The sequence below is a fragment of the Erinaceus europaeus genome, chromosome 16, assembly GCF_950295315.1.
Source record: "Erinaceus europaeus chromosome 16, mEriEur2.1, whole genome shotgun sequence".
Lineage (NCBI taxonomy): Eukaryota > Metazoa > Chordata > Mammalia > Eulipotyphla > Erinaceidae > Erinaceus > Erinaceus europaeus.
Window position 1 is genome coordinate 19,886,734 of NC_080177.1, and position 24,100 is coordinate 19,910,833.

Sequence of the window (24,100 nt, forward strand, 5' to 3'; positions counted from 1 at the left end):
TGTTCAAGGTCCCACATCCCACTGCATGTTTTATGAGGCTGAGTCTAGGTTGCTGGCTTCAAAAGGAGCACAACATAATGAAAAAAAAGCATCAAACTGGCATTCTAATTTCAACCCTGCTAACTGGTAGCCCTCTAACTTGGCTTTGTCATTTCTGAATTTATTTGATTGTAATTTAAAATAAAGCTGATATTGAATACTATGTCTTTAAGATGGCAGTTTACCAAAACTATGCAAATCTGCTGCAATATTTATAGTAGGTATTTCTGAAAAGTAAGCTTTACTTGCAAGTAAATAACTTAAGACGTGATGCTTATAATGAAATAAATAGTAGCAGCTAGAGTACATTTTACATAATATTCACCAGACATAAAGTCACAACCTCAGCTGGGTTAGAGTTACGTTTGAATGTTTTACTTCTGCAAGTCAAATCTGAGAATGAGACAAATGAGCAAAAGTGAGAGAACAGAGCTGAAAGGTACTTAAGAAAAAGGCAAGGGGTAAAATGTGACAGGATATTCTTAAGCCTACTGATCAGTATGCATATAAGCACTTACCTAAGGTGTGCATTCAAGTACAAACACACCCCACCTGAGTACCAAATGAAAGTAGTGCGAGGGCGTTACAGACCTTGATGAAGCAGCTGCACTCGGTATAAAGGAGGTAGTGATGTCAAAAGGCATGAGTGCAAACGCATAGCTAGCAAGTACCTCAAACCACACTCATCTAATGTGTCTCTTCCTGCAATATAAACAGAAAATACGTTTAAAGGGAACAGGATGCAACAGGTCACATACCAGTGAGAAGTTGGAAATAAATATTAAGCTTAGGAATAACAATATATACAAAACTTCTTAGTCAATTACTTCATGGATACCTCTGTATCCTTACAAGGGAGACTTACAGAGGGTCAGTGAGATAGTTCAGTGTGTTGGAGCACAGAATTGGCTACTTATGGATCACATCACATCCCAGAGGTCCCAGGCTCAATCCTTGATTCCACCAGAAGCCAAAACTGAGCTGTACATTGCTCTCTCTGTCTCGTAAAATTCAGTAAAAAAAATCTTTTAAATAAGGAAAATACATTATGTAAATATCAAACCTCCAAATGAAAGGTGATTGGGGAAAATCTTTCAATATAGGTAATGATAATATTTATCCTTATGCACAATGAATAAAATAGAAAGTAACCTTAAAATCTAATTAAACACACCAAACTAAATTCAGTATAATTTTAAAAGTAATTCCCATTTAGTTTTTAAGTAGGAACAATGTAAAATATTCATTTTCAAGATGAGATTTTAAAGTGGGAGTTAAATATTCCCCATAAATTTCATAGTTTCTTTTTTTATTTTCCCTTTTGTTGCCCGTGTTGCTTGCTCTTGTAGTTATTAATGTTGTTGTTGTAAGATAAGATAGAGAGAAATGGAGAGAGGAGGGGAAGACAGAGGGGGGAGAGAAAGATAGACACCTGCAGACCTGCTTCACTGCCTGCAGGTGGGGAGCCGGGGGCTCGAACCAGGATCCTAACGCCAGCCAGTGCTTGTGTTTCACACCACGTGCGCTTAACCCACTGCACTACTGTCCGACTCCCTCATAGTTTATTTCTGAGAGGTCATTTCTCTGCAAAGCTCAAAGGAATCCTGCAACTCAATACGAGAATGAGAGATATACTGGGTTGTCACAAAAGTCATGACACTTGTTTTTATAGCAAAGCACAGAAAAAGGAGGTGGTGGTGTACCTGGTTGACCCATATATTACAATGCGAAAGGACCTGGGTTCAAGCTCTCGGTCCCCACCTGCTGGGGGAAAGCTTCAGGAGTGGTGAAACAGTACTGCAGGTCTCTCTCTCTCTCCCTCCCTCCCTCTGTAATTCCTCCTTCCTCTCGATTTCTGGCTGTCTCTAGTCAATAAATAAATAAATACATAAATGCATAGAAAAACACATCTTTTTGACAATCCCTGGATAAGCCTATTAACACAGTTATTTTAATAACTCCATGAGTTTTAGTGAGGATACATTTACCTGAGTAGTTCTTATCTCTGTTTTCATCAAGCTCTGTACTGGTGGTAGCCACTGTATCTGCCAAAGCTACCAGGAACATCTGCTCCAAGCGGGTCAGGCCTGGTAGACTTGAGTGCATAAGATGACTTGAAAGTACCCTTGCATGCTCCTGACCAAAGTAAGCAGGTCCATATTGAGAAAGATTTATCACTTTGGATTTGTGTTCTCTCTTCTCTGGCTCTAAATCAATATCATCTGTTGTGATATCCTGCATTTGGAACAACTCTGAATACTCATCCTCTGCCTGACTTCTGGTATGATCGTCAAAGCTCTGTGGTAATTTTGCACTTTCTTCTGAAATTCTGTACGTTGTATCTTGGTCTGCAGCAAGCAGTGCATACAGTGGTAGTGGAGGAATGGAATCTATCTCGGTGTAATCTCGGGTACCATCTTTGCCTATGGTGACTGTATCCTTCGCTGTACTGCCACTTACACTGATGGTTCGTGAGAGGTGCCGTTTAGTTCCTTCTCCAGCATCAGGATCTCTAACTATTGCAACTTCACCGGCGATACATTTTACTAAGTGAGACAAGATGGCTTTGGCCCTTCTAACTTTCCCTAAGTCCATCAGTTCTAACAGTTGAGTTGGATGGTATTGTGGGAGAGTTGGGGAAAGCACATGTGCGGCCTCAAATAACCCACCGTCTTGAACTACAGTTGGTGAACAGAAAACATCGTCAGCGATGGCTGTTCCTTCAACAATACTTTTCCTGGACAACATGTTAGACTTGAAGGCAGAATGCTCTTGCACTGCTGTCTCTTCTGCATCAGGGCTATCAACTTCAGTGTCTCCAAACTTGACAGCATGCTTCCACTGTGCATATACATGCATTTCACAGTCCATCCCCACCACCAATATCCCATCTCTCACCCAAGAGAGGGAAACAGGCAATGAAGGTGTGCCGTCAACAGAAGATACTAAATCTATTGATCTAAGAAGAACCCACCTTGACCTCACTCCCTGCTTGATACTACCACCTAGCGGTAATGTAATGACAGCAACCCCATCCTTACTATTGGTCGGCTCAGTCACAATTCCTGAAAGCCGGCCATACATGAAGATATTAGCACCAACCCCTACTGTAAGAATGTGGGAGCCATCTTCTTTTGATACCCAGTCCAAATGAACTAAGTGCTTGATATTTGGAATAAGGTATCTATCCTTGCTCAAAACTGTATCTGATTTGCAGTACACAAACAGATTACTGTCGACACTGATCCTTGAATCAAGTACGCTCCCCACCTTGACCAAATCATCAAGATGAATGGTTTGTTCTAGAGCCCATTCTGACCCGCCTGTGGATTCACATTCAAATATGCACACATGCATGGAAAATTCTTTAGAAACAAAACCATTATGTTGGATCGGTTGTTTGTAGGCCACTGCAAGGCGGCCTGTGTATGAACAGCTAACAGCAACTGGTCTTCCCACAATGCTCACTGTACTGCTATTATCTTCCCCTTGGTCATTCATCAAGGGCCATCTCCGCCAATGATAGGTTTCCTTCTCTTCACTCTCACACTGTGGGCTGATCTCCATACTGCACTTCCAGAAGCGGACTTTATTGTCAGAGCAAGTTGTGACCACTAAGTAAGGTGCAAGGCACACTGGATAAATTGAAGAGGAACTCAGATGTCCTTTAAAAAGAAAGAGCAGACAGTTTTAATAATGAAGCCACAAAGTAATTGATAACAATCAGTTTAGAATATGGTAAGCCAAAAGCCACGATGAGTTTCTCCCAAACCCCTCTTTAACCAAGTCCTCCATCTTAAGTGGCACGTGATTAAATAAAATATGCAATAGCAACCACTTAATTTTTAGGCAGTTGAGTTTAAAAGAGGTAAGTATTTAGTTAAAATGAAATTCAAAAGCAGTGAAATAAGCCCCTTAATAAAGTCATCATCTGCTACAATTTACGCATGTGCCTTCACCACAATATTCTTCACTGGGCTTTCATCTTTAATCACTTTCAGCATACATGCCTAAGCAGTCATTACAATTGCCCTCAAATGGCCTTAACTTTTCATCAAATAATTCAAACCCTAGGTCTAACCCTCCCATCAGTATGTTTTCAGACCGCTGAATAGACTGCTAGCCCTCATCCTTTTCCCAAGCAGTTTTAATTTAAACTCTAAACCCTGGGCCAGATCCTCATCTTTACTACTGGACTTCCAAAGACTAGCACTGGCCCCTACTATCAGCTGTAAGAGAAGAGGTCATAGCAAGTCGGATTGAGGGTCAGAAAATCTGGGTCAAGGTCTGCCAGCACTTGTAACAAAGATACCTTTGTGGGAAAGACACTCAGAACATCTGAGCCTCTCCCCTCTAAATAAAAGGGGGGTTACGACTTTGGAGTGCTGCTATCAAATGAGATATTGAATGCATTTTACAAGCCCTTATAAGATAGAAATCACTGTAATCACTTCTAATATATATCCCAAAGTCTACAGATATTTGTGAAAAGATTCAAATCCAGCCTAAAGTCAACACTTAGTGTAATCTTTACCACTCTACCACTCTACCAAATTTAACTCTATCTTATGGATGAATAGAAAACCTCATACTCAAAACCATTCATTTCCAGTTAGAATAGTCTTGACCCTCCAATTTCAGTTCCCCCAAATTACTCTTCTAGGAACTGACAGAACAATTTAAATACAACTGCTAGGTCTTTCCTCGCAACTAAACTATCTTACCTATATTGTTCAAGTCCTTATCATTCTAGATTTTCCAAACAATAGTCTTGTACCCTATATTCCCCCCTCCCAAAGTATCTGCCAAGTCTTATTCAAACAAACAAGAGGATAAAAAGGCCGTAACAGGGAGTCGGGCGGTAACGCAGTGGGTTAAGTGCAGGTGGCACCAAGAGCAAGAAGGGCCGGAGTAAGGATCTGGGTTCCCCCGGCTCCCCACCTGCAGGGGAGTCGCTTCACAGGCGGTGCAGCAGGTCTGCAGGTGTCTCTCTTTCTTTCCCCCTGTCTTCCCCTCCTCTCTTCATTTCTCTCTGTCCTATCCAACAACGATGACAACAACAATAATAATAATTACACCAATAAAACAACAAGGGCAACAAAAGGGAATAAACATTTTTTAAAAGGCCCTAACAAAAACCTCAATGATTTTAAATGAGCATATTTATTATTTGCAATATTACTTTTATAATATCCCTGTTTACCAGACATTATAGTGCAAGCAAAAAAGTCTCACATTAAATTATTCATGTTACTTTCTGACAAGCCAATCACAGGCAACTATTTCTAACAAAGCCATGTTTCTAAACCAGATGTATCATTACTGACAATTTTTTTATTATCTTTATTTATTTATTTATTGGATAGAGACAGTCAGAAATTGAGAGGGAAGGGAGAGATAGAGAGGGTGAGAGACAGAGAGACACCTGCAGCACTGCTTCACCACTTGTGAAGCTTTCCCCCTGCAGGTGGGGACTGGGGGGGCTCGAACCCAGGTCCTTGCACATTGTAACATATGCACTTAACCAGGTGTGCCACCACCCGGCCCCCTAACAATAAATATTTCAATGTCAACAAAGCACATATTTCAAGAGTTTCTCCAATTTAACCAGTGACAATAACTCTCTGTGCTTCAGCACCCAGTCTTAAAGTTACTTTACCTGCTGAAGGTGTTGCTCTGATCACTTCAACTCCTTCGGGGAGATCAAGAGGTTGGCTATATACCAGTCTAGAACTCAGAATAAGTTTACTAGCAGTCTGAAGGTTGGCGATTGATGAAGAATGGGGCATGGGGCTCACATTAAGAGAAGATTCTAGAGAAGAGTCTATACTCTTTTGTCCAGGAACTGAAAGTAGACTCTCCGATGAAACACCTTCTGAAGCTTTAGCTTTGAAAATAAATTAGGAAAATATAAAATGTATTATTATCATCACCAGACAAATATAAAGATAATCACTTCATTATTAAGGCATGTGGTTAATGTTAATTTCCTAATAGTACTTTGGAGATGGTCAATTTTTAGACTTTTGCTTAGCTAGCTTGGAAAAGCTTTTGTGTTTCGTCTGTAAGGATTAATCCCTATCTTAGAACCACCAGCTCCATCACAGGCATACTATCAGGAAAGAATCACAAGACATCAGAGCTGGAAAAAAAAAATCAGGTTATCTAGTTCAATATTCTCAATCTATGAAACATAGTACAAACTTGAGCTTGTTAACATGAAGATTCCCAGGCCTAACTACAAGAACACTGATTCAGTCTTCTTCTAGCGTTTGCCCACTGATTCAGTTGTTCTGTGTGTTTCATTTGTTTCTGAAACAAATGAATCACAAAACAAAACTCTGCGGAATATTGGGTTGTTGGAAAAGTCATAATGTGCTTTTTCTATATAAAAATGTGTCATGACTTATATGACAACCTGATAAAAAGTGTGTACTATTGCATGCTTAATAGATGAAGAGACCTTAAAGAAGGTCATATTGGGGGCTGGCGGGTGGCACACTTGGTTGAGCACACATGTTACAGTGCACAAGGACCCAGGTTCGAGCCCCAGTCCCCACCTGCAGGGGGAAAGCTTTGCAAGTGGTGAAGCAGTGCTGCAGGTGTCTCTCTGTCTCTCCCTCTCTATCACCCCCTTCCCTCTAGATTTCTGGCTGTTTCTATCCAATAAATAAAATAAAAATAATTTAAAAAGAAGGTCATATTATCAGCAAGTGACAAAGAAGATACTAAAATACCAGCACCTTAACTATCAAATACTAAGACAAGATAATGGTTCAAGAACAAACACAAAAATTAAAAGTTTAAACAAATTTATGGCACTACTGGTTAAGTGGGGTTTTTAACTTTTTAAATAAACCAAAAAAAAAAAATTCAGCCATGCTTTTTGCTCTACACATTCGTAATAATTTCTTAAAAAAGAAGCCGTTCATAGTTTCTCCTCCAATGGGTTTCTAATTTCATGTTAAGAATGGAATGTACATCTCTAAGCAGAATGGGCTGTCTGTTTTTTTGGCTACACTTGAAGGGTATTTTTCATTACATGGTCTTGTTGTGTCTATCTTTGCCTCTTACTATCAGTTGCTCAAGGGCAAGAATGATGTCTTATGCTTTGAGCATGTCAAGAAGCATCAGAACACTAAGAGATAATAATCAAACACCTTTTGCTTCTGGCAGATGCTAAATATCCATCTACTTTATAATGGCAGACAATTCGATTAAAAAATGATAACAAGGCAGAGGGGATAGGATAATGGTTATGCAGAAAGACTTTCATGCCTAAGGTTCCAGAGTCCCAGGCTCAATTCCCAGCACTACCATAAGCCAGTGCTCTGTTCTCTCTGTATGTTTCTTCTCTCTGTGTCATGTCTCATTAAAATGAAATAAAATATAATGTAATTAAATGAAAACATCCTTTGTAATATAATGACACTATAAATCTCAATCAGTAGCCAGGAGACAGAAACATTATTCTTGGCTTTATGACTATGTTTCCTTAGCAAGGCAATCCACCATCCCTAGCTATTTTCTCATTTTCAAAGTAAGAGTGAACTTCGTCATTTCAAAATCAGTGCGAACTACACCATTTCTCTTCCTGCAAGCTTAAAAAAAAGGAGAGGGGAGGGGAGAAAAGGAATTATCTTCTGATCAGCTGATTTTAGAGCTGTCTGCTCTTATATTTCTGTGAAATAACATGTAACACCAAGAATTAACTACAAAGACTTGGAAAAAAGAATTGGACTCCTACTATCACAAAAATATTAGACTCAACTACGAACAGGTTATAGTTCTATACCCATTTGACAGTTTGAATTCCTATTCAAAGTCCAGTTATAACAGTTATCTATGTAGTTATATGATGATATAGGCTAGAAAGAGAACAAAATTGTAAGTGCTGTTAGTTCACTATACTAAATGTCAATGTGTATAAAATCAGTTAAAGGGAGTCGGGCGATAGTGCACGTGATGCAAAGCACAAGGTCCAGCGTTGAGGATTCTGGTTTGAGCCCCGGCTCCCCACCTGCAGGGGAGTCGCTTCACAGGTGGTGAAGCAGGTCTGCAGGTGTCTATCTTTCTCTCCCCCCTCTGTCTTCCCCTCCTCTCTCCATTTCTCTCTATTCTATTCAGCAATGACGACATCAATAACAACAATAACTATAATAAAACAACAAGAGTGACAAAAGGGAATAAATAAGTATTTTTTAAAAAATCAGTTAAAGTATATTATCACCAGAAATAATAAAATCCCTTAGAAACTCTTAGTACTGTAAGTTAATCAGGTAAAAGCAGATTCCATTTAGCTGGCTATTTGTGTAGTTCTTCACATAAACAACTTTCTTTCAATAAGTAAATTTGTTTTTTTAAATATTCTATTTATTTATTGGATAGAGACAGAAATTGAGAAGGAAGGGAAAAATAGGGAGAAAGACACCTGCAGCACTGCTTCACCACTCATGAAGATTTCCCTATGTAGGTGGGAACCTGGGGCTTGAACTTACACCCTTGCTCACTGTAATATGTGCACTCTACTGGGTGCACCACAGCCCAGCACTCCCTACCCGAAAGTAATTTGTTATAAAAAGAAAGACCCATAATAATTTCCTTCGCTCTAGATCAAGATTCTCTCATTTGTTGAGAAATGAATATTTATGGGCGGCACACCTGGTTGAATGCATTCATCACAGTGTGTGAGGCCCCTGGTCCCCACCTGCAGGAGCGAAGCTTCACAAGCAGTGGAGCAGTGCTGAGGGGTCTGACTCACTACCTCCCCCCTCCCCTCTCAATTTCTCTATCTTTATCCCAAATAGTTTTTAACTTTTTGTTTTTTATTATCTTTATTGGGTAGAAGTAGTCAGAAATCAAGAGGAAAGGGGAGATAGGAAGAGAGACAGAAAGACACCTGCAGGCCTGCTTCACCACTAGTGAAGCTTTTCCTCCGGAGGTGGGGACTGGGGGCTTGAACCTGGGTCCTTGCACATTGTAACATGTGGACTCTACCAGATGTACCACCACTCAATCCCTCCTAAAGTTTTTTTAAAAAATAACTTAATATTTTTGTGTATAGAGAAACTAAGTCTGAAACAATTATCATTTGTACATTTTCTAATGCTCTACAAAAACAGTTCTGCTTATGAGCTTCAGCATATAAAAATATGATCAATAATATTTTTCTGAATAATTTGCTTCTCTCAGTGATGCTGAAACAAATTATGTACTGTATCAGATAGCAATAAAGAATAAAACTGGGAAAAACTGATTTCTAGAATAAAGTCATAATAGGCATTCAGCAAATATTAATTAAAAATAATAATCAATTACATTCTTATTTGTAATACCTCTAATGTATCAACACTGGCTTGTTTTTACATTAATCTGCTCCAACAATGACTTAGGAGCCTTAAATTAAAGTTTGGCATATTCATACTTCAATACAGCAACTGAATTTATAGATTATTAGCTCTTCACTGGAAAGAGGTATATCAAAGAGAATGAATTTATTTCACATCAATTATGCATAAATTATAATTACTTACCCAAACATGCCTGTACAGATTTAAGATGAAGGTGCCACATATGAAGAATAGAGTTATTATTGCTGTCCTTTTCAATTACTACCAGAAAGAACTTTTCTGAAAATGGTGGTGGGCGATATCCTGTGATTCAAAAAAAAAAAAAAGAAAAAGGCAAAAATCAAGTATGACTTTTAAAACATGTTGACTATATGAAGACCATGAATAAAAAAAAAAAAAAAAACCAAAGGAAGGGAGTTGAGAGGTAGTGCAGCACATTAAGCATGAACGTGGCACAAAGCACCAAGGACCAGCATAAGGATACTGGTTCGAACCCCCGGCTCCCCACCTGCAGGGGGTTTGCTTCACAAGTGGTGAGGCAGGTCTGCAGGTGTCTGTCTTTCTCTCCCCCGCTCTGCCTTCCCCTCCTCTCTCCATTTCTCTGTCCTATCCAACAACAACGACATCAATAAAAACAATAATAAAACAAGGGCAACTAAAGGGAATAAATATTTTAAAAAATTTTAAAAAACAAAGGAAAAAGTGAGGACACATAAGGAAAAAAAAGAAAAAGTTGGACAAAGAACAAAACTAAAGACTTGCGCAATGCGCAAGGACCAGTGTAAGGATCCCAGTTCAAGCCCCCAGCTGCCCAGCTGCAAGGGAGTCGCTTCATAAGCGGTGAAGCAAGTATGCAGGTGTCTATCTTCCTCTCCCCTCTCTGTCTTCCCATCCTCTCTCCATTTCTCTCTGTCCTATCCAACAACGATGACAGCAATAACAACAACAATAATAACTACAACAATAAAACAGCAAGGACAACAAAAGGGAAAAAATAAAATAAAATAAAATAAAGCAAAAATATAGACTTCGGAGATGAGGGTACCTAGAAACAGGGAGAAAGAGCAGAAGCAAGAGAGAGTGAGTGAGGAGAAGAAAAATAAGTCAGTCTGACTGAACATTGCCTAGAGTAAGTTAGGCACCGACAACTAAAAGGAAAATATGGGCATTTACCCTACTTTTCCTAAATTAAAGCAATATTTTTAAAAAGTGAAAGCCATTTGGGGCAGAAGCAGTGGAGGTTACACAGAGGAGACATTTTAGAAATTTAATATATATGTGAAAAGAGATTATTTGTGAACATAATTTTCCATGTTGGCAATTGTATTTTTCACTCATAAAAATGAGATCTTCAGAGAAAAAGAAGAACTTTCTGTAAAAATAAAAAACCCATCATGATAATTCACCGGCAATGAGCACAGCTTGTCCTCAAATCATAGCCTGCAAATAGTATGTCTCATTCAGGGGAACAGTTTGGAGGGATGATTATTCTAGTGAAGGTTAGCTACAGGATGAGTCTGGGGGCATCTTGTTCCTGAAGGAAAATTGACTTTCAAGAATAATGAGGCTGTATAAAAAGGGTTCAGACCAATTTGAAAGATTTCCCACTGACCTAATAATATAGATAACATGAGCATTAAGAAAGAATAATAACTGGAAATTGACTGAAATCCCTCTTTTGATACTTTTTTATGTTGCTGCATAACCAGGGAAAAAAGTCCAAATCCCTTTCATGGTTTTCTTTTAGTTTTTGTACACAGATTCTCTGATATTCTTCCTGATATATGTATTACTGAGAGGGAGGGAGACTGAAATACGCCAGGTACAAAAAAAAATTATGAGTATAAATACTGCTTCTCTGTATTTATATTATCCTTCAAAATGGAGTTTAAAAAAATGAACATGAACAAACATGAAAAAATCAGTATGTTCAGGAGTTGGGCAGTAGTGTAGCGGGTTAAGCGCATGTGGCGCAAAGCACAAGGACCAGCGTAAGGATTCCAGTTCGAGCCCCGGCTCCCCACCTACAGGGGATTCCCTTCATAGGCAGTAAAGCAGGTCTGCAGTTCTCTGTCTTTCTCTCCCCCTCTCTGTCTTCCCCTCCTCTCTCCATTCTCTCTCTCCATTTCTATCTAACAACGATGACACCAATAACAACAACAACTACAGCAACAAGAGAAAAAAAAAACAAGCGCAACAAAAGGAAAAATAAATAAATATAATTTTTAAAAAAACAAATCAGTATATTCACATAAAAACTTTTACATGTTGACTTTTTGACATATATGAAGGGGTTTTTTAGACATATAAAAATATGAGTATTATTGTTTTTTACTTGAGCATTATCAATGTTCAAATAGTGATGAAAATTTTGGCTAATGATAAAAACAAAACAAAATAAATCCTCTCTCTTTTCCTGAAAAAAAAAAAAAAAGACTGATTTTAAAAAAGAGAGAGACTAGAGGGCCAGGCAATAGTGCAGTGGGTTAAGAGCACATGGTGTGAAGCGCAAGGACTGGCTCAAGGATCCTGGTTCGAGTCCCTGGCTCCCCACCTCAGGGGGATCATCACTTCACATGCAGTGAAGCAGGTCTGCAGGTGTCTGTCTTTCTCTCCCCCTCTTCCCATCCTCTCTGTCCTATCCAACAACAATAATAACAAACAATTATAAATAACAGCAACAAAAAGGGAGGGGGGAATGGCCTCAAGGAGCAGTGGATTTGTAGTGCAGGCACTGAGCCCCAGCAATAACCCTGGAGGCAAGAGAGAGAGAAGGAAAGACTGGAATCTGGAATCTATTCAAATTTTCCAATAAGGAAAAGAAACTTATCAGACAAGGACAGTGTCTGTAGTTATACATGCACAGTGTGCATACACATAATTAAATGACTATAGATTATTCCATGAATTAAATGACTATAGATTATTCCATGATAAAAGTCATAACAAAGGATTCAAATATATCCATCTAGTTACTTAAAGTCTAGAACCAAATGGCATTAAAAGTATCTGGAGGTTCCCAGGTTCAGTCCCCTGTACCACCATAAACCAGAGCTGAGCAGTGCTCAGGTAAATAAATTAATAAATCCGGGAACCCTTTGTAAACAAAAATGATTTTTTCACAGAAAATGCTTTATTTATCGATATTATCACTGGGGCCCAGTGCCTGCACAATGAATTCACTGGTGCCAAAGACCATTTTTCTCCTTTTTTTTTTTTAATGATCTTCATTTATTGGATAATGATAGAAATCAAGAGGGAAGGGGGTGTTAGAGAAGGACAGAGACATCTGAAACACTGTTTCAACCACTGGCAAAACTTTCCCCCCCGCAGGTGGAGACCGGGGGCTCGAACCCAGGTCCTTGAACATTGTAACATGTGTGTTCAACCAGGTGTGCTACCACCCTGTCGACTTTTCCCTTTTTAATTTTTGTTTGTTTGTTTTTCTTTCTCTGTACTTGATAAAACAGAGAGAAATTTAGATGGAAGGGGAAACAGAGCAGGGCAGAGAATGAGAGATATCTGCCTTATTGCTTTACTGATTGTGAAGTATCCCTCCCTACAGGTAGGGAGCAGGTGCTTGAAGCAGGGTCCTTGTGCAAGATACTATGCTTGATCAACTGAGTATGCCAAGGCCTGGCCGCAGAAAATGATTTCTGAAAGCATAGCATGTCTCTCCCAATTTACAACAGGAATCATTCTAGGTAATAGCTTCTAGTCAAATAAAACATGGCAGTTTTATAATTACAAAGTTTTATTTTCACAAGGGAACCTGTTAAGCTAGACAAAAGTAAAACTAAAAATAAGATCTATTCTTGAAAAGTCTTAGAGAAAACTTCTTTCTTTCATAAGAAGTAGCACACTTCAGAGAGGGGAAACGGTGGTTCCTTAACTTCACAGCATACTTTGAAGGTCCTGACATACCACACAACATAGTAATCACAGACTATTATGTCATTAATAAATTTAGTAACTTACTGGAAACTTTTTAAACCTACACTAAACTTGTTTGAAGATACCAAAGGAAACCTAATAACAATCACAACAATTTAATTGTAGAGTTGAACAGTCAAAATTAGATTTGAAAACAGTTAAACTGGGCTCCTTAAGTAACTTTCTTTACAAGAGTCTCTGCTGCTAGGGAAACTGTCCTTCAAAATGCAATTTTCATCCACATACCTTCTTCAGATACAAATAAACAGATCTGACAGAACTAAACTGATGACAAAATAACAGGAATGAACTTTATATATATATATATACTTCATATATAGGGATAGAAAGATAGATATCCACACTCAAAGTATGAAGAGCCACACTCCAAGTTTGGAATGTTTTTAAGAGTACAATATCAAACTCAGGAATGTTCTGGAAAAGTACCTTGTGATGGCTGAAAAAGCACTTCTGTTTCCTTTTTCTCCATTTCTTCCTTATGAGGTTTATATCCTATAATGAAGTCTTCTTGAAACACATGAAGCAACTGTGTATTTGAGCCACACTACAAACATGGAAAAAACGAAAACTTTTATCTTTGAAATTCCCTCTCTTCCCACCCACCCACCTACCTACCTCCCCAAAGACACTAAAGTAGAAGAGGTAAATCTAACAATTTCTTCTTCTTTTTTTTAAGATTTTAATTATTTATTAATGGGAAAGATGGAGAGAGAAAGAACCAGACATCACTCTGGCACATGTGCTGCTGGGGCTCAAACTCAGGACCTCATGCTTGAGAATCCAAAGCTTTATCACTGCGCCACCTCCCGGACCACAAATCTAACAATTTCTTTTTTTTTTTTTTTCCTCCAGGGTTATTGTGAGGCTCGGTGCCTGCACCATGAATCCACGGCTTCTGGAGGCCATTTTTTCCCCCTTTTTGATGCCCTTGTTGTTGTAGCCTCGTTGTGGTTATTATTATTGCCATTGTTGATGTTATTCATTGTTGGATAGGACAGAGAGAAATGGAGAGAGGAGGGGAAGACAGAGAGGGGGAGAGAAAGACACCTGCAGACCTGCTTCACCACCTGAGAAGCGACTCCCCTGCAGGTGGGGAGCCGGGGACTCGAACCGGAATCCTTAACGCCAGTCCCTGCGCTTTGCACCACATGCGCTTAACCCACTGCGCCACCGCCCGACCCCCATCTAACAATTTCTATTCTGTGTTAACTGACAAGTGAGAGAGGAAAAAGCAACAGAAAAAAAAAATGGCTAGAACTTCTGAGAGAAAAATATAGCAGGTCTTATGAGTAACTGGACAAAGTTAAGCTAAATAAGGTACTCAAGCCCAGGACACTGAGTTTTTCTAATTCCTTTTGAAAAGAAACAAATCAAAGCACAAGAAAAAGATCATAAAATTATTTCAACAACCTGTCTAGTGAGAATTACCACCAGTGAGGATGACACACCTCAGGGAAATGTACTTACAAAGAAGCTACTAGGCTTTCTAGAAAAGTCAGCTGCTATGCTACGTGATGGTGGCTTTGGACCACACAGAAAGAGTGAAAACAATCACAGATGACTGTTAAGAACAACAAAAACGAGCTGAAATTCAAGAAAAGGCTCAATCAAAGACAAAGAAATGACACCTTACTGTGGAAGTGTATCAAGACAATTAAATGGCTGTCCAACAGATGCTAAGGAAGGGGAGAAGCCATGACTAGCTTGGCATCAGACGGAAAGGCTATCAGTTTAGAGACTAATGGAAAACAGCTCCCTCACGTGGAAGGAAATCAAAGGACTATACTATTAAGTTGGCCCACAGAATTTTTATAAAAGTAGTAGGATATTTTTATGTTGTTCCAGATGAAAACATAATTTCAATTTCATAGTATGAAAGGTAACCTCCTCCCATAGAGAAAACTGAAACTGTACAACACACATTGGGTATAAGCTTAAAAGTAAGTTTTGTTGTTTGGGGCATTTTTTAATTTGTTGCTGCTGTTGATTTTACCAAAGCACTGCTCAGCGCTGGCTTATAGTAGTGTTGGGATCTGAACCTGGTATCTTGGAGCCACAGGGATGAGACTTTCTTTGCATCATCATTATGCTATCTCCAACACCCCAGAATAAGCTTTGAACACACTCGTTTATAAAAAGCCGAAAACACTTATCAGTGCTTGTAATTATCAGCCCTCGAGTTCAAGATATATAGAAGTAGAAGGGGGAGGGATATCGGCGATAGCGCTGGTTAAGCACACATGGTGCAAAGAACAAGGAACACTGTAAAGATCCCAGTTCAAGCCCCCGGCTCCCCACCTGCAGGGGTGTCGCTTCACAGGCAGTGAAACAGGTCTGCAGGTGTCTGTCTTTCTCTCCCCGTCTCCCCTCCTCTCTTGATTTCTCTCTGTATTATCCAACAATAATAACAGAAACGACAACAATAATAACGACAACAAGGGCAACAAAATGGGAAAAACGGCCTCTAGGAGCAGTGGATTCATAGCGCAGGCACCGAGCCCCAGCGATAACCCTGGAGGCAAAAAAAAAAGGAAGTAGAAGGGGGGGAAAGCAAGTATGAAAAGGAAAGCAGATAGCTAGGTGACAGTGGGCTGCATTAACATCCTATGACAAAGAGTGAGAAAGGAGCTAAAGTTGGGGATTAACTTAACATTCAGTCATGAAGAGAGTAGATAACATAATGGTTATGCAAAGAGACACTCAAGCCTCAGGCTCCAAAGTCCTAGGTTCAATCCTGCACCACCATAAGCCAAAGCTGACAAGTGCTATGGTTTTAAAAAAAATTATGGGGAGTCGGGTGGTAGCGAAGCAGGTTAAGTGCACGTGGCGAAGTGCAAGGACCGGCATAAGGATACTGTTTTGAGCCCCTGGCTCCCCACCTGCAGGGGAGTCGCTTCACAAGCAGTGAAGCAGGTCTTCAGGTGTCTGTCTTTCTCTCCCCTCTCTGTCTTCCCCTCCTCTCTCCATTTCTCTCTGTCCTATCCAACAACAATGACATCAATAACAACCATCAAAACTACAACAATAAAACAAGGGCAACAAAAGGGAATAAATAATTTTTTTAATCATGTGGAAAATTGAGAAATGCTTCACATGTACAAACTACTGTATTTTACTGTTTACTATAAGCCATTAATCCCCCCAATAAAGGAAAAAAATACACTCACTGAAAATTAAGGCATCTAAGTGAACAAAAGCCAATCCACTCTTTTCCCTTATCCCAATAGAGTAGAAACAAGAAATAATTAGGATTATTTTAAGGATTCCCAAGGAGGCATTAGTAATTATGGCCTGGCCAAGAGCTGATGTAATTTCTCCACAATGGTGAAGATCATTTTATTTTTTCCAACAGAATGTACAAGACAACATGCAAAAATAATGGCACAACTTAATGTTTTTTATCATTTTTTTAAATTTATTTATTCCCTTTTGTTGCCCTTGTTGTTTTAGTGTTGTAGTTATAATTGTTGTTATTGATGTCATTGTTGGATAGGACAGAGAGAAATCGAGAGAGATGGGGAAGACTGAGAGGAGAAGAAAAAGATAGACACCTGCAGACCTGCTTCACCGCCTGTGAATCGACTCCCCTGCAGATGAGGAGCCGGGGGCTCAAACCGGGATCCTTATGCCGGTCATTGCACTTTGCGCCACGTGTGCTTAACCTGCTGCGCTACCATCTGACTCTGGCACAACTTAATGTTTTAAAGTATGGCTGGCTTATTCATTTCCTTGTTTTAAGATATTGGGAACTTTCTCAGCAAAGTAAACTGTTTCTAATATTTGGAATTAGTACATAAGTTCTATCATGTAGTCCAAAGACATGAGTTTGAGTAAACACACTGGGGGCTAGAATGGAACCTAATTCCCAGAAAGTAGCTAGGGACAAACACTGACTACACAAAAGATCTATGGTTAGATAATAAATGTACACTGTGATCCTGCTTTCACTCACTGCACATTAAGTCCCATGAAACATATTGAATATTCATTCAGCCTAACAAGGCAAACACTCGAAAGTAGATATTGAAAGGAGTAATGGCATAAAGAGAAAACTACAAGCCATGTCTCAAGGCACCTGGACTGTACTTCCCCCCCCAATTCAACTAAATAACTTCTTTTTTTTTAATCTCCACTGGTGTGTGTGTGTGTGTGTGTGTGTGTGTGTGTGTGTGTGTGTGTGTGTGTGATTTAACAAGATTGTAAGGTAACGGGCACAATTCCATACAGTTCCCACCACCAGAGTTCCATGCCCCATCCCCTCCACTGGAAGCTTCCTTATTCTTTATCCCTCTGGGAGTACAGAACAAAATTCTTTATAGGGTGCTGCACCTCACAGAGAATAACTTCTAAGTCATCAGTCGAATTTCACTAAGAAAATCAAGAGAAATTGGCTGTATTTCATTTTAAATGAGACAATTATTCTGAAGATAGGCTATATCACATGCAAACAAAGGACTCTGGAACAAAGCATATTAATGCCACCAATTCACAAGCATGTGCTTACCTGGTTGGTTATAGCATCAAGTTCAATAATGCATCCAGGTCGAGCAGTAGACTGTTGGCTCACAATATTAAACACTTCTCCAATAAGCTTCTGTAAATAAAAACACAAAATGTTAACAGTCCACAATTTATGCATCTACCATTGGATACTCACAGTCCCTCTTAAATATTCAATGGTTGTGGCTTGGTGACAGAGCACAGGACACATATATAAGGTCCTGAATCTAATTGCTGGCACCATATATGCCAGACCAATGCTCTGGTTCTTTCTCTTTATCTCTCTTATTGAAAAAACAAAACATTTTTCTCTAATAATTTGTAATAAACACCTTACGACTAGAAATTTTGGGGTCACATTTTAAAAAACAATAAATACTCACTATCAATGACAATTCATTGGTCAAAATAAATGTTTCACTTTCTATATTCAGGATCATTTGTAAAATTAACAGAGATGAGGAGACAGCATAATGGTTATGCAACAAGAATGTCATGACTGACACACAAAAGGTTCCAGGTTCAATCCCCGGCACCATCATAAGCCAGAGCTGAGCAGTGCTCTGCTAACATCAACAACCACAATAACTAAACAGAAAAGTCTGTTTATATAAGAAATATATAACTAGGAGTCGGGCGGTAGCGCAGCAGATTAAGCGCACGTGGTACAAAGCACAAGGGCCGGCATAATAGGCATAATAAACTAATATGTGCCCACAATATTAATTTTTACTTGATAATGTACTTTTTCCAAAAATTATTAACATAGCATCCAGAAATTTGCATATTTCTAACTTTCCTCTTTCCATTTACTGTCAGATTTAAATAACATATTCACTTCTTGCTAATGTTTTTTTACTTTTTTTATACTTTATATTTTTTTATACTTTATGTTTTTTATACTTTTCAAGTTACTTACTCTCATTTATTGTAAGTCATAACTGCAAGTGAAAATCACATTAGGAAGCAGATCTTGGTAATATTACTAGAGATTTTGTTTTCACAAAACTAGAAAAGTTGTTTTTGGTATGAATATTTAAACCGAAAACAATGCTGTGACACTTAATACACGTATCTTCAATACTTTTCAACTACTTTAATGCTCTAAGGAAAAGTGAGCTATTAAAAATAGATGACATCTGCCTTTCCGGTACACATTCTGCCTTCTGCCTCAAGCCCCAGTAGGGATTCTTTTTGAACTACTTTTTCTTGACTGAAAATTTTAACATCCTGTTCTGATTATTTCAAATAAATCATTAAAAATAGTATTTATCTTATTTAATACTTTTGCACTACCTCAGTTTTTTTTAACTTGGAGTGCCTCACTGATCCTAATATTAGTAGGTACTAAACCTCCTACCTTCTAGCACCAGGCTCCTCTGTTAGTATTATTCAAGCATACAGTGCTACATACCTCAATGAATACTTATTAAAACACGTGTTAAGTGACTGAATCTATCTCACTCACAGAAATTGACAAAACAAGATCAGAAGGGAAAACACTAAGCATAACTTGGACTGGAATTGGTGTGTTGCACCAAAGTAGAAGACACTAGGGTGAGGGAGGAAGGTTCAGGTCCTGGAACAGGACGGCAGAGGAGGACCATGTAGGGATTAAATTGTTATATGGAAAACTGGGAAATGTTATACATGTACAAACTATTGTATTTGCTGTGGACTGTAAACCATTAATGCCCCAATAAAGAAATTAAAAAAAAAAAAGATTGAATCTCACTGACCTAGCATCACTAGGTAAAAAGATCCAAAAATGTGTTACCAAAACAACTGTGTCTTCAATAACCAAATCCCTGTCTTCATCAACAGTTTACTACACATACCGCGATTACTCAAGATCACATGCATGAGCTATATTGATCAAGCTTTTTTTCTTAAATCTTCAAATACTTTTTTTTCATAGAAACAATCACAAATGTAAACTATATTCTGGTCTGGGACACCAGGAGATTATTTCTAATTGCCTACAACATGCAGTTAACTATACTATACTTTAATGCTTACACCTCAGACATTACACACTAAATGTATCCCTAACTTAAGTCCACATCATTTTTATGCTTTTTTTCTTCCATATATTCATTTTTGTTAATAGAGACAGAGAGAAATTGAGAGGAAAGGGGAAACAGGGAAGGAGAGAAAAAGGCAGACACCTGCAACTGCTACACCACTCGTGAGGTTCTCCCATGCAGATGGGAACTGGAGCTTGAACCCAAGTCCTTGGACCTTGTGACATGCACACTCTACCAAGGCGCCTGGCCCTTTAAGTCCTCATCACACCCTCACCAATACTTTGCCACAGATAGCAGTCACTTCCACCAACGAAAGACCTTAGAATCATGTCTTCTTGTGTGCGTGTTCAAATACTACCAAGTCCTACTCTTCTTTTAGAAGGTCCGCCAAACCCCACTCTATTTCTACATGTCTGTCTGGCAAAGGTGACTGGTCATCTCTGCTTGATTTACTGTCCTTTTTTTAAAAAAAAAAAATTTATTATCTTTATTTATTTATTAGATAGAGACAGCCAGAAACTGAGAGAAGGAGGGAAGCTAGAGAGGGAGAGAGACAGAGAGACACCTGCAGACCTGCTTCACCACTCGCAAAGCTTTCCCCCTGCAGGTGGGGACCAATACTTGAACCTAGGTGCTTGTGCACTGTAGCATGTGTGCTCAACCAGGTGCGCCACCACCCGTCCCCTTACCATCACTTTTTCATGAAAACAAAGACACAGTGAGGCTGCTTTTTCACTCACACAGAGGCACACAGAAAGGAGAGAAACCACAGAACCAAAGCTTCCTTGGCTTCCATGCAACCTTCCATGTGATGGGTTAGAATCTGGCCACACGGCAAGGTAGAGCTACCTCCCCAACCCCTAGCTCAGGTTTGCTTTATGAGATGCTCGGATATTTCACTATTCATTGCTGTACCCATGTTTCCGGTACCTATCGACTACACTCCGGCCCATAAACACTTTACTTCCTTGTCCCAAACCTTTCAGTACTCCCTTAACCCAGCATCTCTCATCCATAGGAAAAAAGTTTAAATCTCTTCAGATGTTATTCCGAGAATATAAAAACATGGGGCTGGGTTGTGGTGTACCTGGTTAAATGCACATGTGAAGTGCAAGGAAGTGGGACCAAGCCCCTGGCCCTCACCTGCATGGGAAAAGCTTCACAAGTGGTGAAGCAGTGCTGCAGATGTCTCTCTGTCTCTCTCTCCCTCTCTATCTCTCTTCCCCCTCAATTTCTCTCTGTCCTATCAGATTAAATAAAGTTTTAAAAAGTCTCTAGAATAAGCGCAGGTGGCGCAAAGCACAAGGACTGGCATAAGGATCCTGGTTCGAACTCCGGCTCCCCACCTGCAGGGGAGTCGCTTCACAGGTGGTGAAGCAGGTCTGCACGTGTCTATCTTTCTCTCCCCCTCTCTGTCTTCCCCTCCTCTCTCTGTTTCTTTCTGTCCTATCCAACAACAACGACAACAATAATAACTACAACAATAAAACAACAAGGGCAACAAAAGGGAATAAATAAATAAAATAAAATATTTTTTTAAAAGTCTCTAGAAACAAAAATAGCTACTGATTAGCATTTACTAGAAATCTCATTTGAGGAAGGAAACAGCACATGATAACTTACTGCTATTTTCAATTGACAAACAGTAGAGGAAGTAACTGGAGAACTGCTACTCTGAGTTATAAGAAAACAAAAAAGACGAGCAGAAATAGTGAGAACTCAGCAAAGTAATTCGTGGCTTTGCTTTGTTTTGTTTGCTACCAGATATCCATACCTTCACAATTCCACCACCCCAGCAGACTTTTTTTTTCCCTCTAGACAGAGGGTGAGTGGCAGGGGAGGAGATGGAGATAAAGAGATAAGGAGAGGCCCCACAGCACTGTTCTACCACTTGGGACACTTCCCCTTTCACATGGTGTTTCTATGTGGTGGCCTGGAGCTCAAACTCTGATCCTAACTCATGGTTAAGTGCGCTCCCTACTGGAGGGGCTGTCTGCTTGGAGAATAACCATGTTATCTTAAGAGTTCAAGATCCCTGCCCACTAGGGAAAGAGAGAGGCAGGCTGGAATTATGGATCGACCTCCCAACGCCCATGTTCAGTGGGGAAGCAATTACAGAAGCCAGACCTTCCACCTTCTGCACCCCATAATGACCCTGGGTCCATGCTCCCAGAGGGATAAAGAATATGGAAGCTATCAGGATGGGATATGGAGCTCTGGTGGTAGAAACTGTACCCCTCTTATCCTGTGGTCTTGTGTTTCCATTTTATAAATAACTAATTAAAAAATTTAAAAAAAGAGTTTGAGATCAATGATAAGGGCTAAGTTCTGTAGCCTATATTTAAAATGGTTTTAAAAAACAAAAACAAAACAAAAAAAACCTCACAGTTTCTTATAACAAAAGACTCTAAGACACAAAATGGCTCAAGAAAGCCTGGAAGCTCAAGAGACTTTGGAAGTTCCTGACCGTATAGCTACAGATACAGAAATAAATTTCACCAGAGTAGTGAATTGAATAGTATCTTGCCCCCCCCAAAAAAAAAATCATGTTTACCTAGACTCACAGAATGTAGCCTTATTTAGAAATAGGGTGTTTGCAGATATACTTAGCTCAAGATAAGGTCATACTGAGTCTGGATGAATCTAAATCCCATGACTGGTGTCCTTACTAGAGGAGGGGAGACTCATGGAAACACTCCAAGAAGGGCATAAGAGACAGTGGAGAGGCAGAGACTGCAATGCTGCAGCTTCCGGTGTGGGAGCACCAAGGCTTGCCAGGAGCCACCAGAACTTAAGAAAAGGCAAGGAAGGATCTTTCCCTAAGGCAAAGCATGATCCTGCCAACACCTGGACTTCAGGCTAAACATATACACAAGTAGAGCTGCAAAATGCATAAAATATAAACTTCACAGAAATAAAAAGAAGAATGGACAAATGCACAACGGCAGATGGAAAGAACAGCACCCTTTCAGACAATGATTGACAGAACTAGAAAGAAAACTAGCAAAGATCTAGAAGAACTCAACACCACCATCAACTGAGACAAGATCCAAGTGGCATTTATAGAGCAGCCCACATAAAAGTAGACATGGAATATACACTAAAATAAGCCACGCCCTAGGCCAGAAAACAAAACTCAATAAATATAAAAGACTTCAAAACATCTCTTACTAGAATAGAATCAAACCAGAAATCAGTAACAGAAAGAAAACAGGAAGCAAAACAACACACTTCTAAATAACCTTATCAAGGACATTTTAAAATGAATAAAAATGAAATACTACTTATTAAGATGCTGAATCAGTGCTGGGGGGTATTTAGAGCCCTAAGAGCAAAGATGTCAGAAAATACAAAAAGTTTCAAATCCATAACCTACGTTCTTATCTCATGAGACCTAGAAAAAAATTTAGGCTCGCTCTCTCTGCAGAGGTGAAGAAAAGATGAAGAAAAAAAGAAAATAATTATGATATGGTCAGAAATAAATGAAAATAGGGAGTCGGGTGGTAGCACAGCAGGTTAAGCACATGTGGCCCCAAGCACACAGACCAGTGTAAGGATCCCACTTCGAGCCCCCGGCCGCTCCCCACCTGCAAGGGAGTTGCTTCACAGGCGGTGAAGCAGGTCTGCATGTGTCTATCTTTCTCTCCCCCTCTGTCTCACCCTATCCAACAATGACGACATCAATTACAACAATAATAACTACAACAACAATTAAAAAAAAGGGCAACAAAAGGGAAAATAAATAAATATAAAAAAAGAAATAAATGAAAATGAAAACAAAAGTGGAAAACTTGAAACAAAGAGCTGGTTCCTGAAAAAGTCAATAAAATTAAACTTACAGAAAAAGTGAAAAGGGGAGGGATATAGCATAATGGCTATACAAAAGACTCTCCAGCCTGAGGTTCCCTAGCCCCAGGTTCAGTCCCCTGCACCACCATAAACCAGAGCTGAGCAATGTTCTTGTAAAAATAAAGGAATACATAAATAAAGAGTAAAAAAAAAAAAAGAAGGTACCAATTAACAGTATTAAGCAATAAAAGAGTGGATACCACTAGACTAAAATGATAATAAAAGAGTAATACCAAATAATTCTACACACATAAATTAGAACATTTCAGACTAAGGAGACTATCTCCTCAAAAAAAAAAAAAAAAACTGCCACAACTCATCTAATATAAAAAAAAAGGTAACAGCAAATCTGTATTACTAAGTCAACCCAAGCAAGATGGA

General features: G+C 39.2%; 1 protein-coding gene across 4 annotated transcripts in view; it reads right to left on the bottom strand.

Moving 5' to 3' along the window:
• DMXL2 (Dmx like 2) overlaps nt 1–24,100 on the bottom strand; it is a 99,533-nt gene that overhangs the window by 44,569 nt on the left and 30,864 nt on the right. For all 4 annotated transcript variants that reach the window (XM_060174672.1, XM_060174670.1, XM_060174671.1 and 1 more), the window contains exons 8-13: nt 17,848–17,937; nt 13,770–13,887; nt 9,573–9,692; nt 5,699–5,926; nt 2,028–3,704; nt 631–741 (exon numbers count right to left, since the gene is read on the bottom strand). In XM_060174672.1, the coding sequence (XP_060030655.1) occupies nt 631–741; nt 2,028–3,704; nt 5,699–5,926; nt 9,573–9,692; nt 13,770–13,887; nt 17,848–17,937 (2,344 nt within the window). The remainder of the gene's footprint in view (nt 1–630; nt 742–2,027; nt 3,705–5,698; nt 5,927–9,572; nt 9,693–13,769; nt 13,888–17,847; nt 17,938–24,100) is intronic.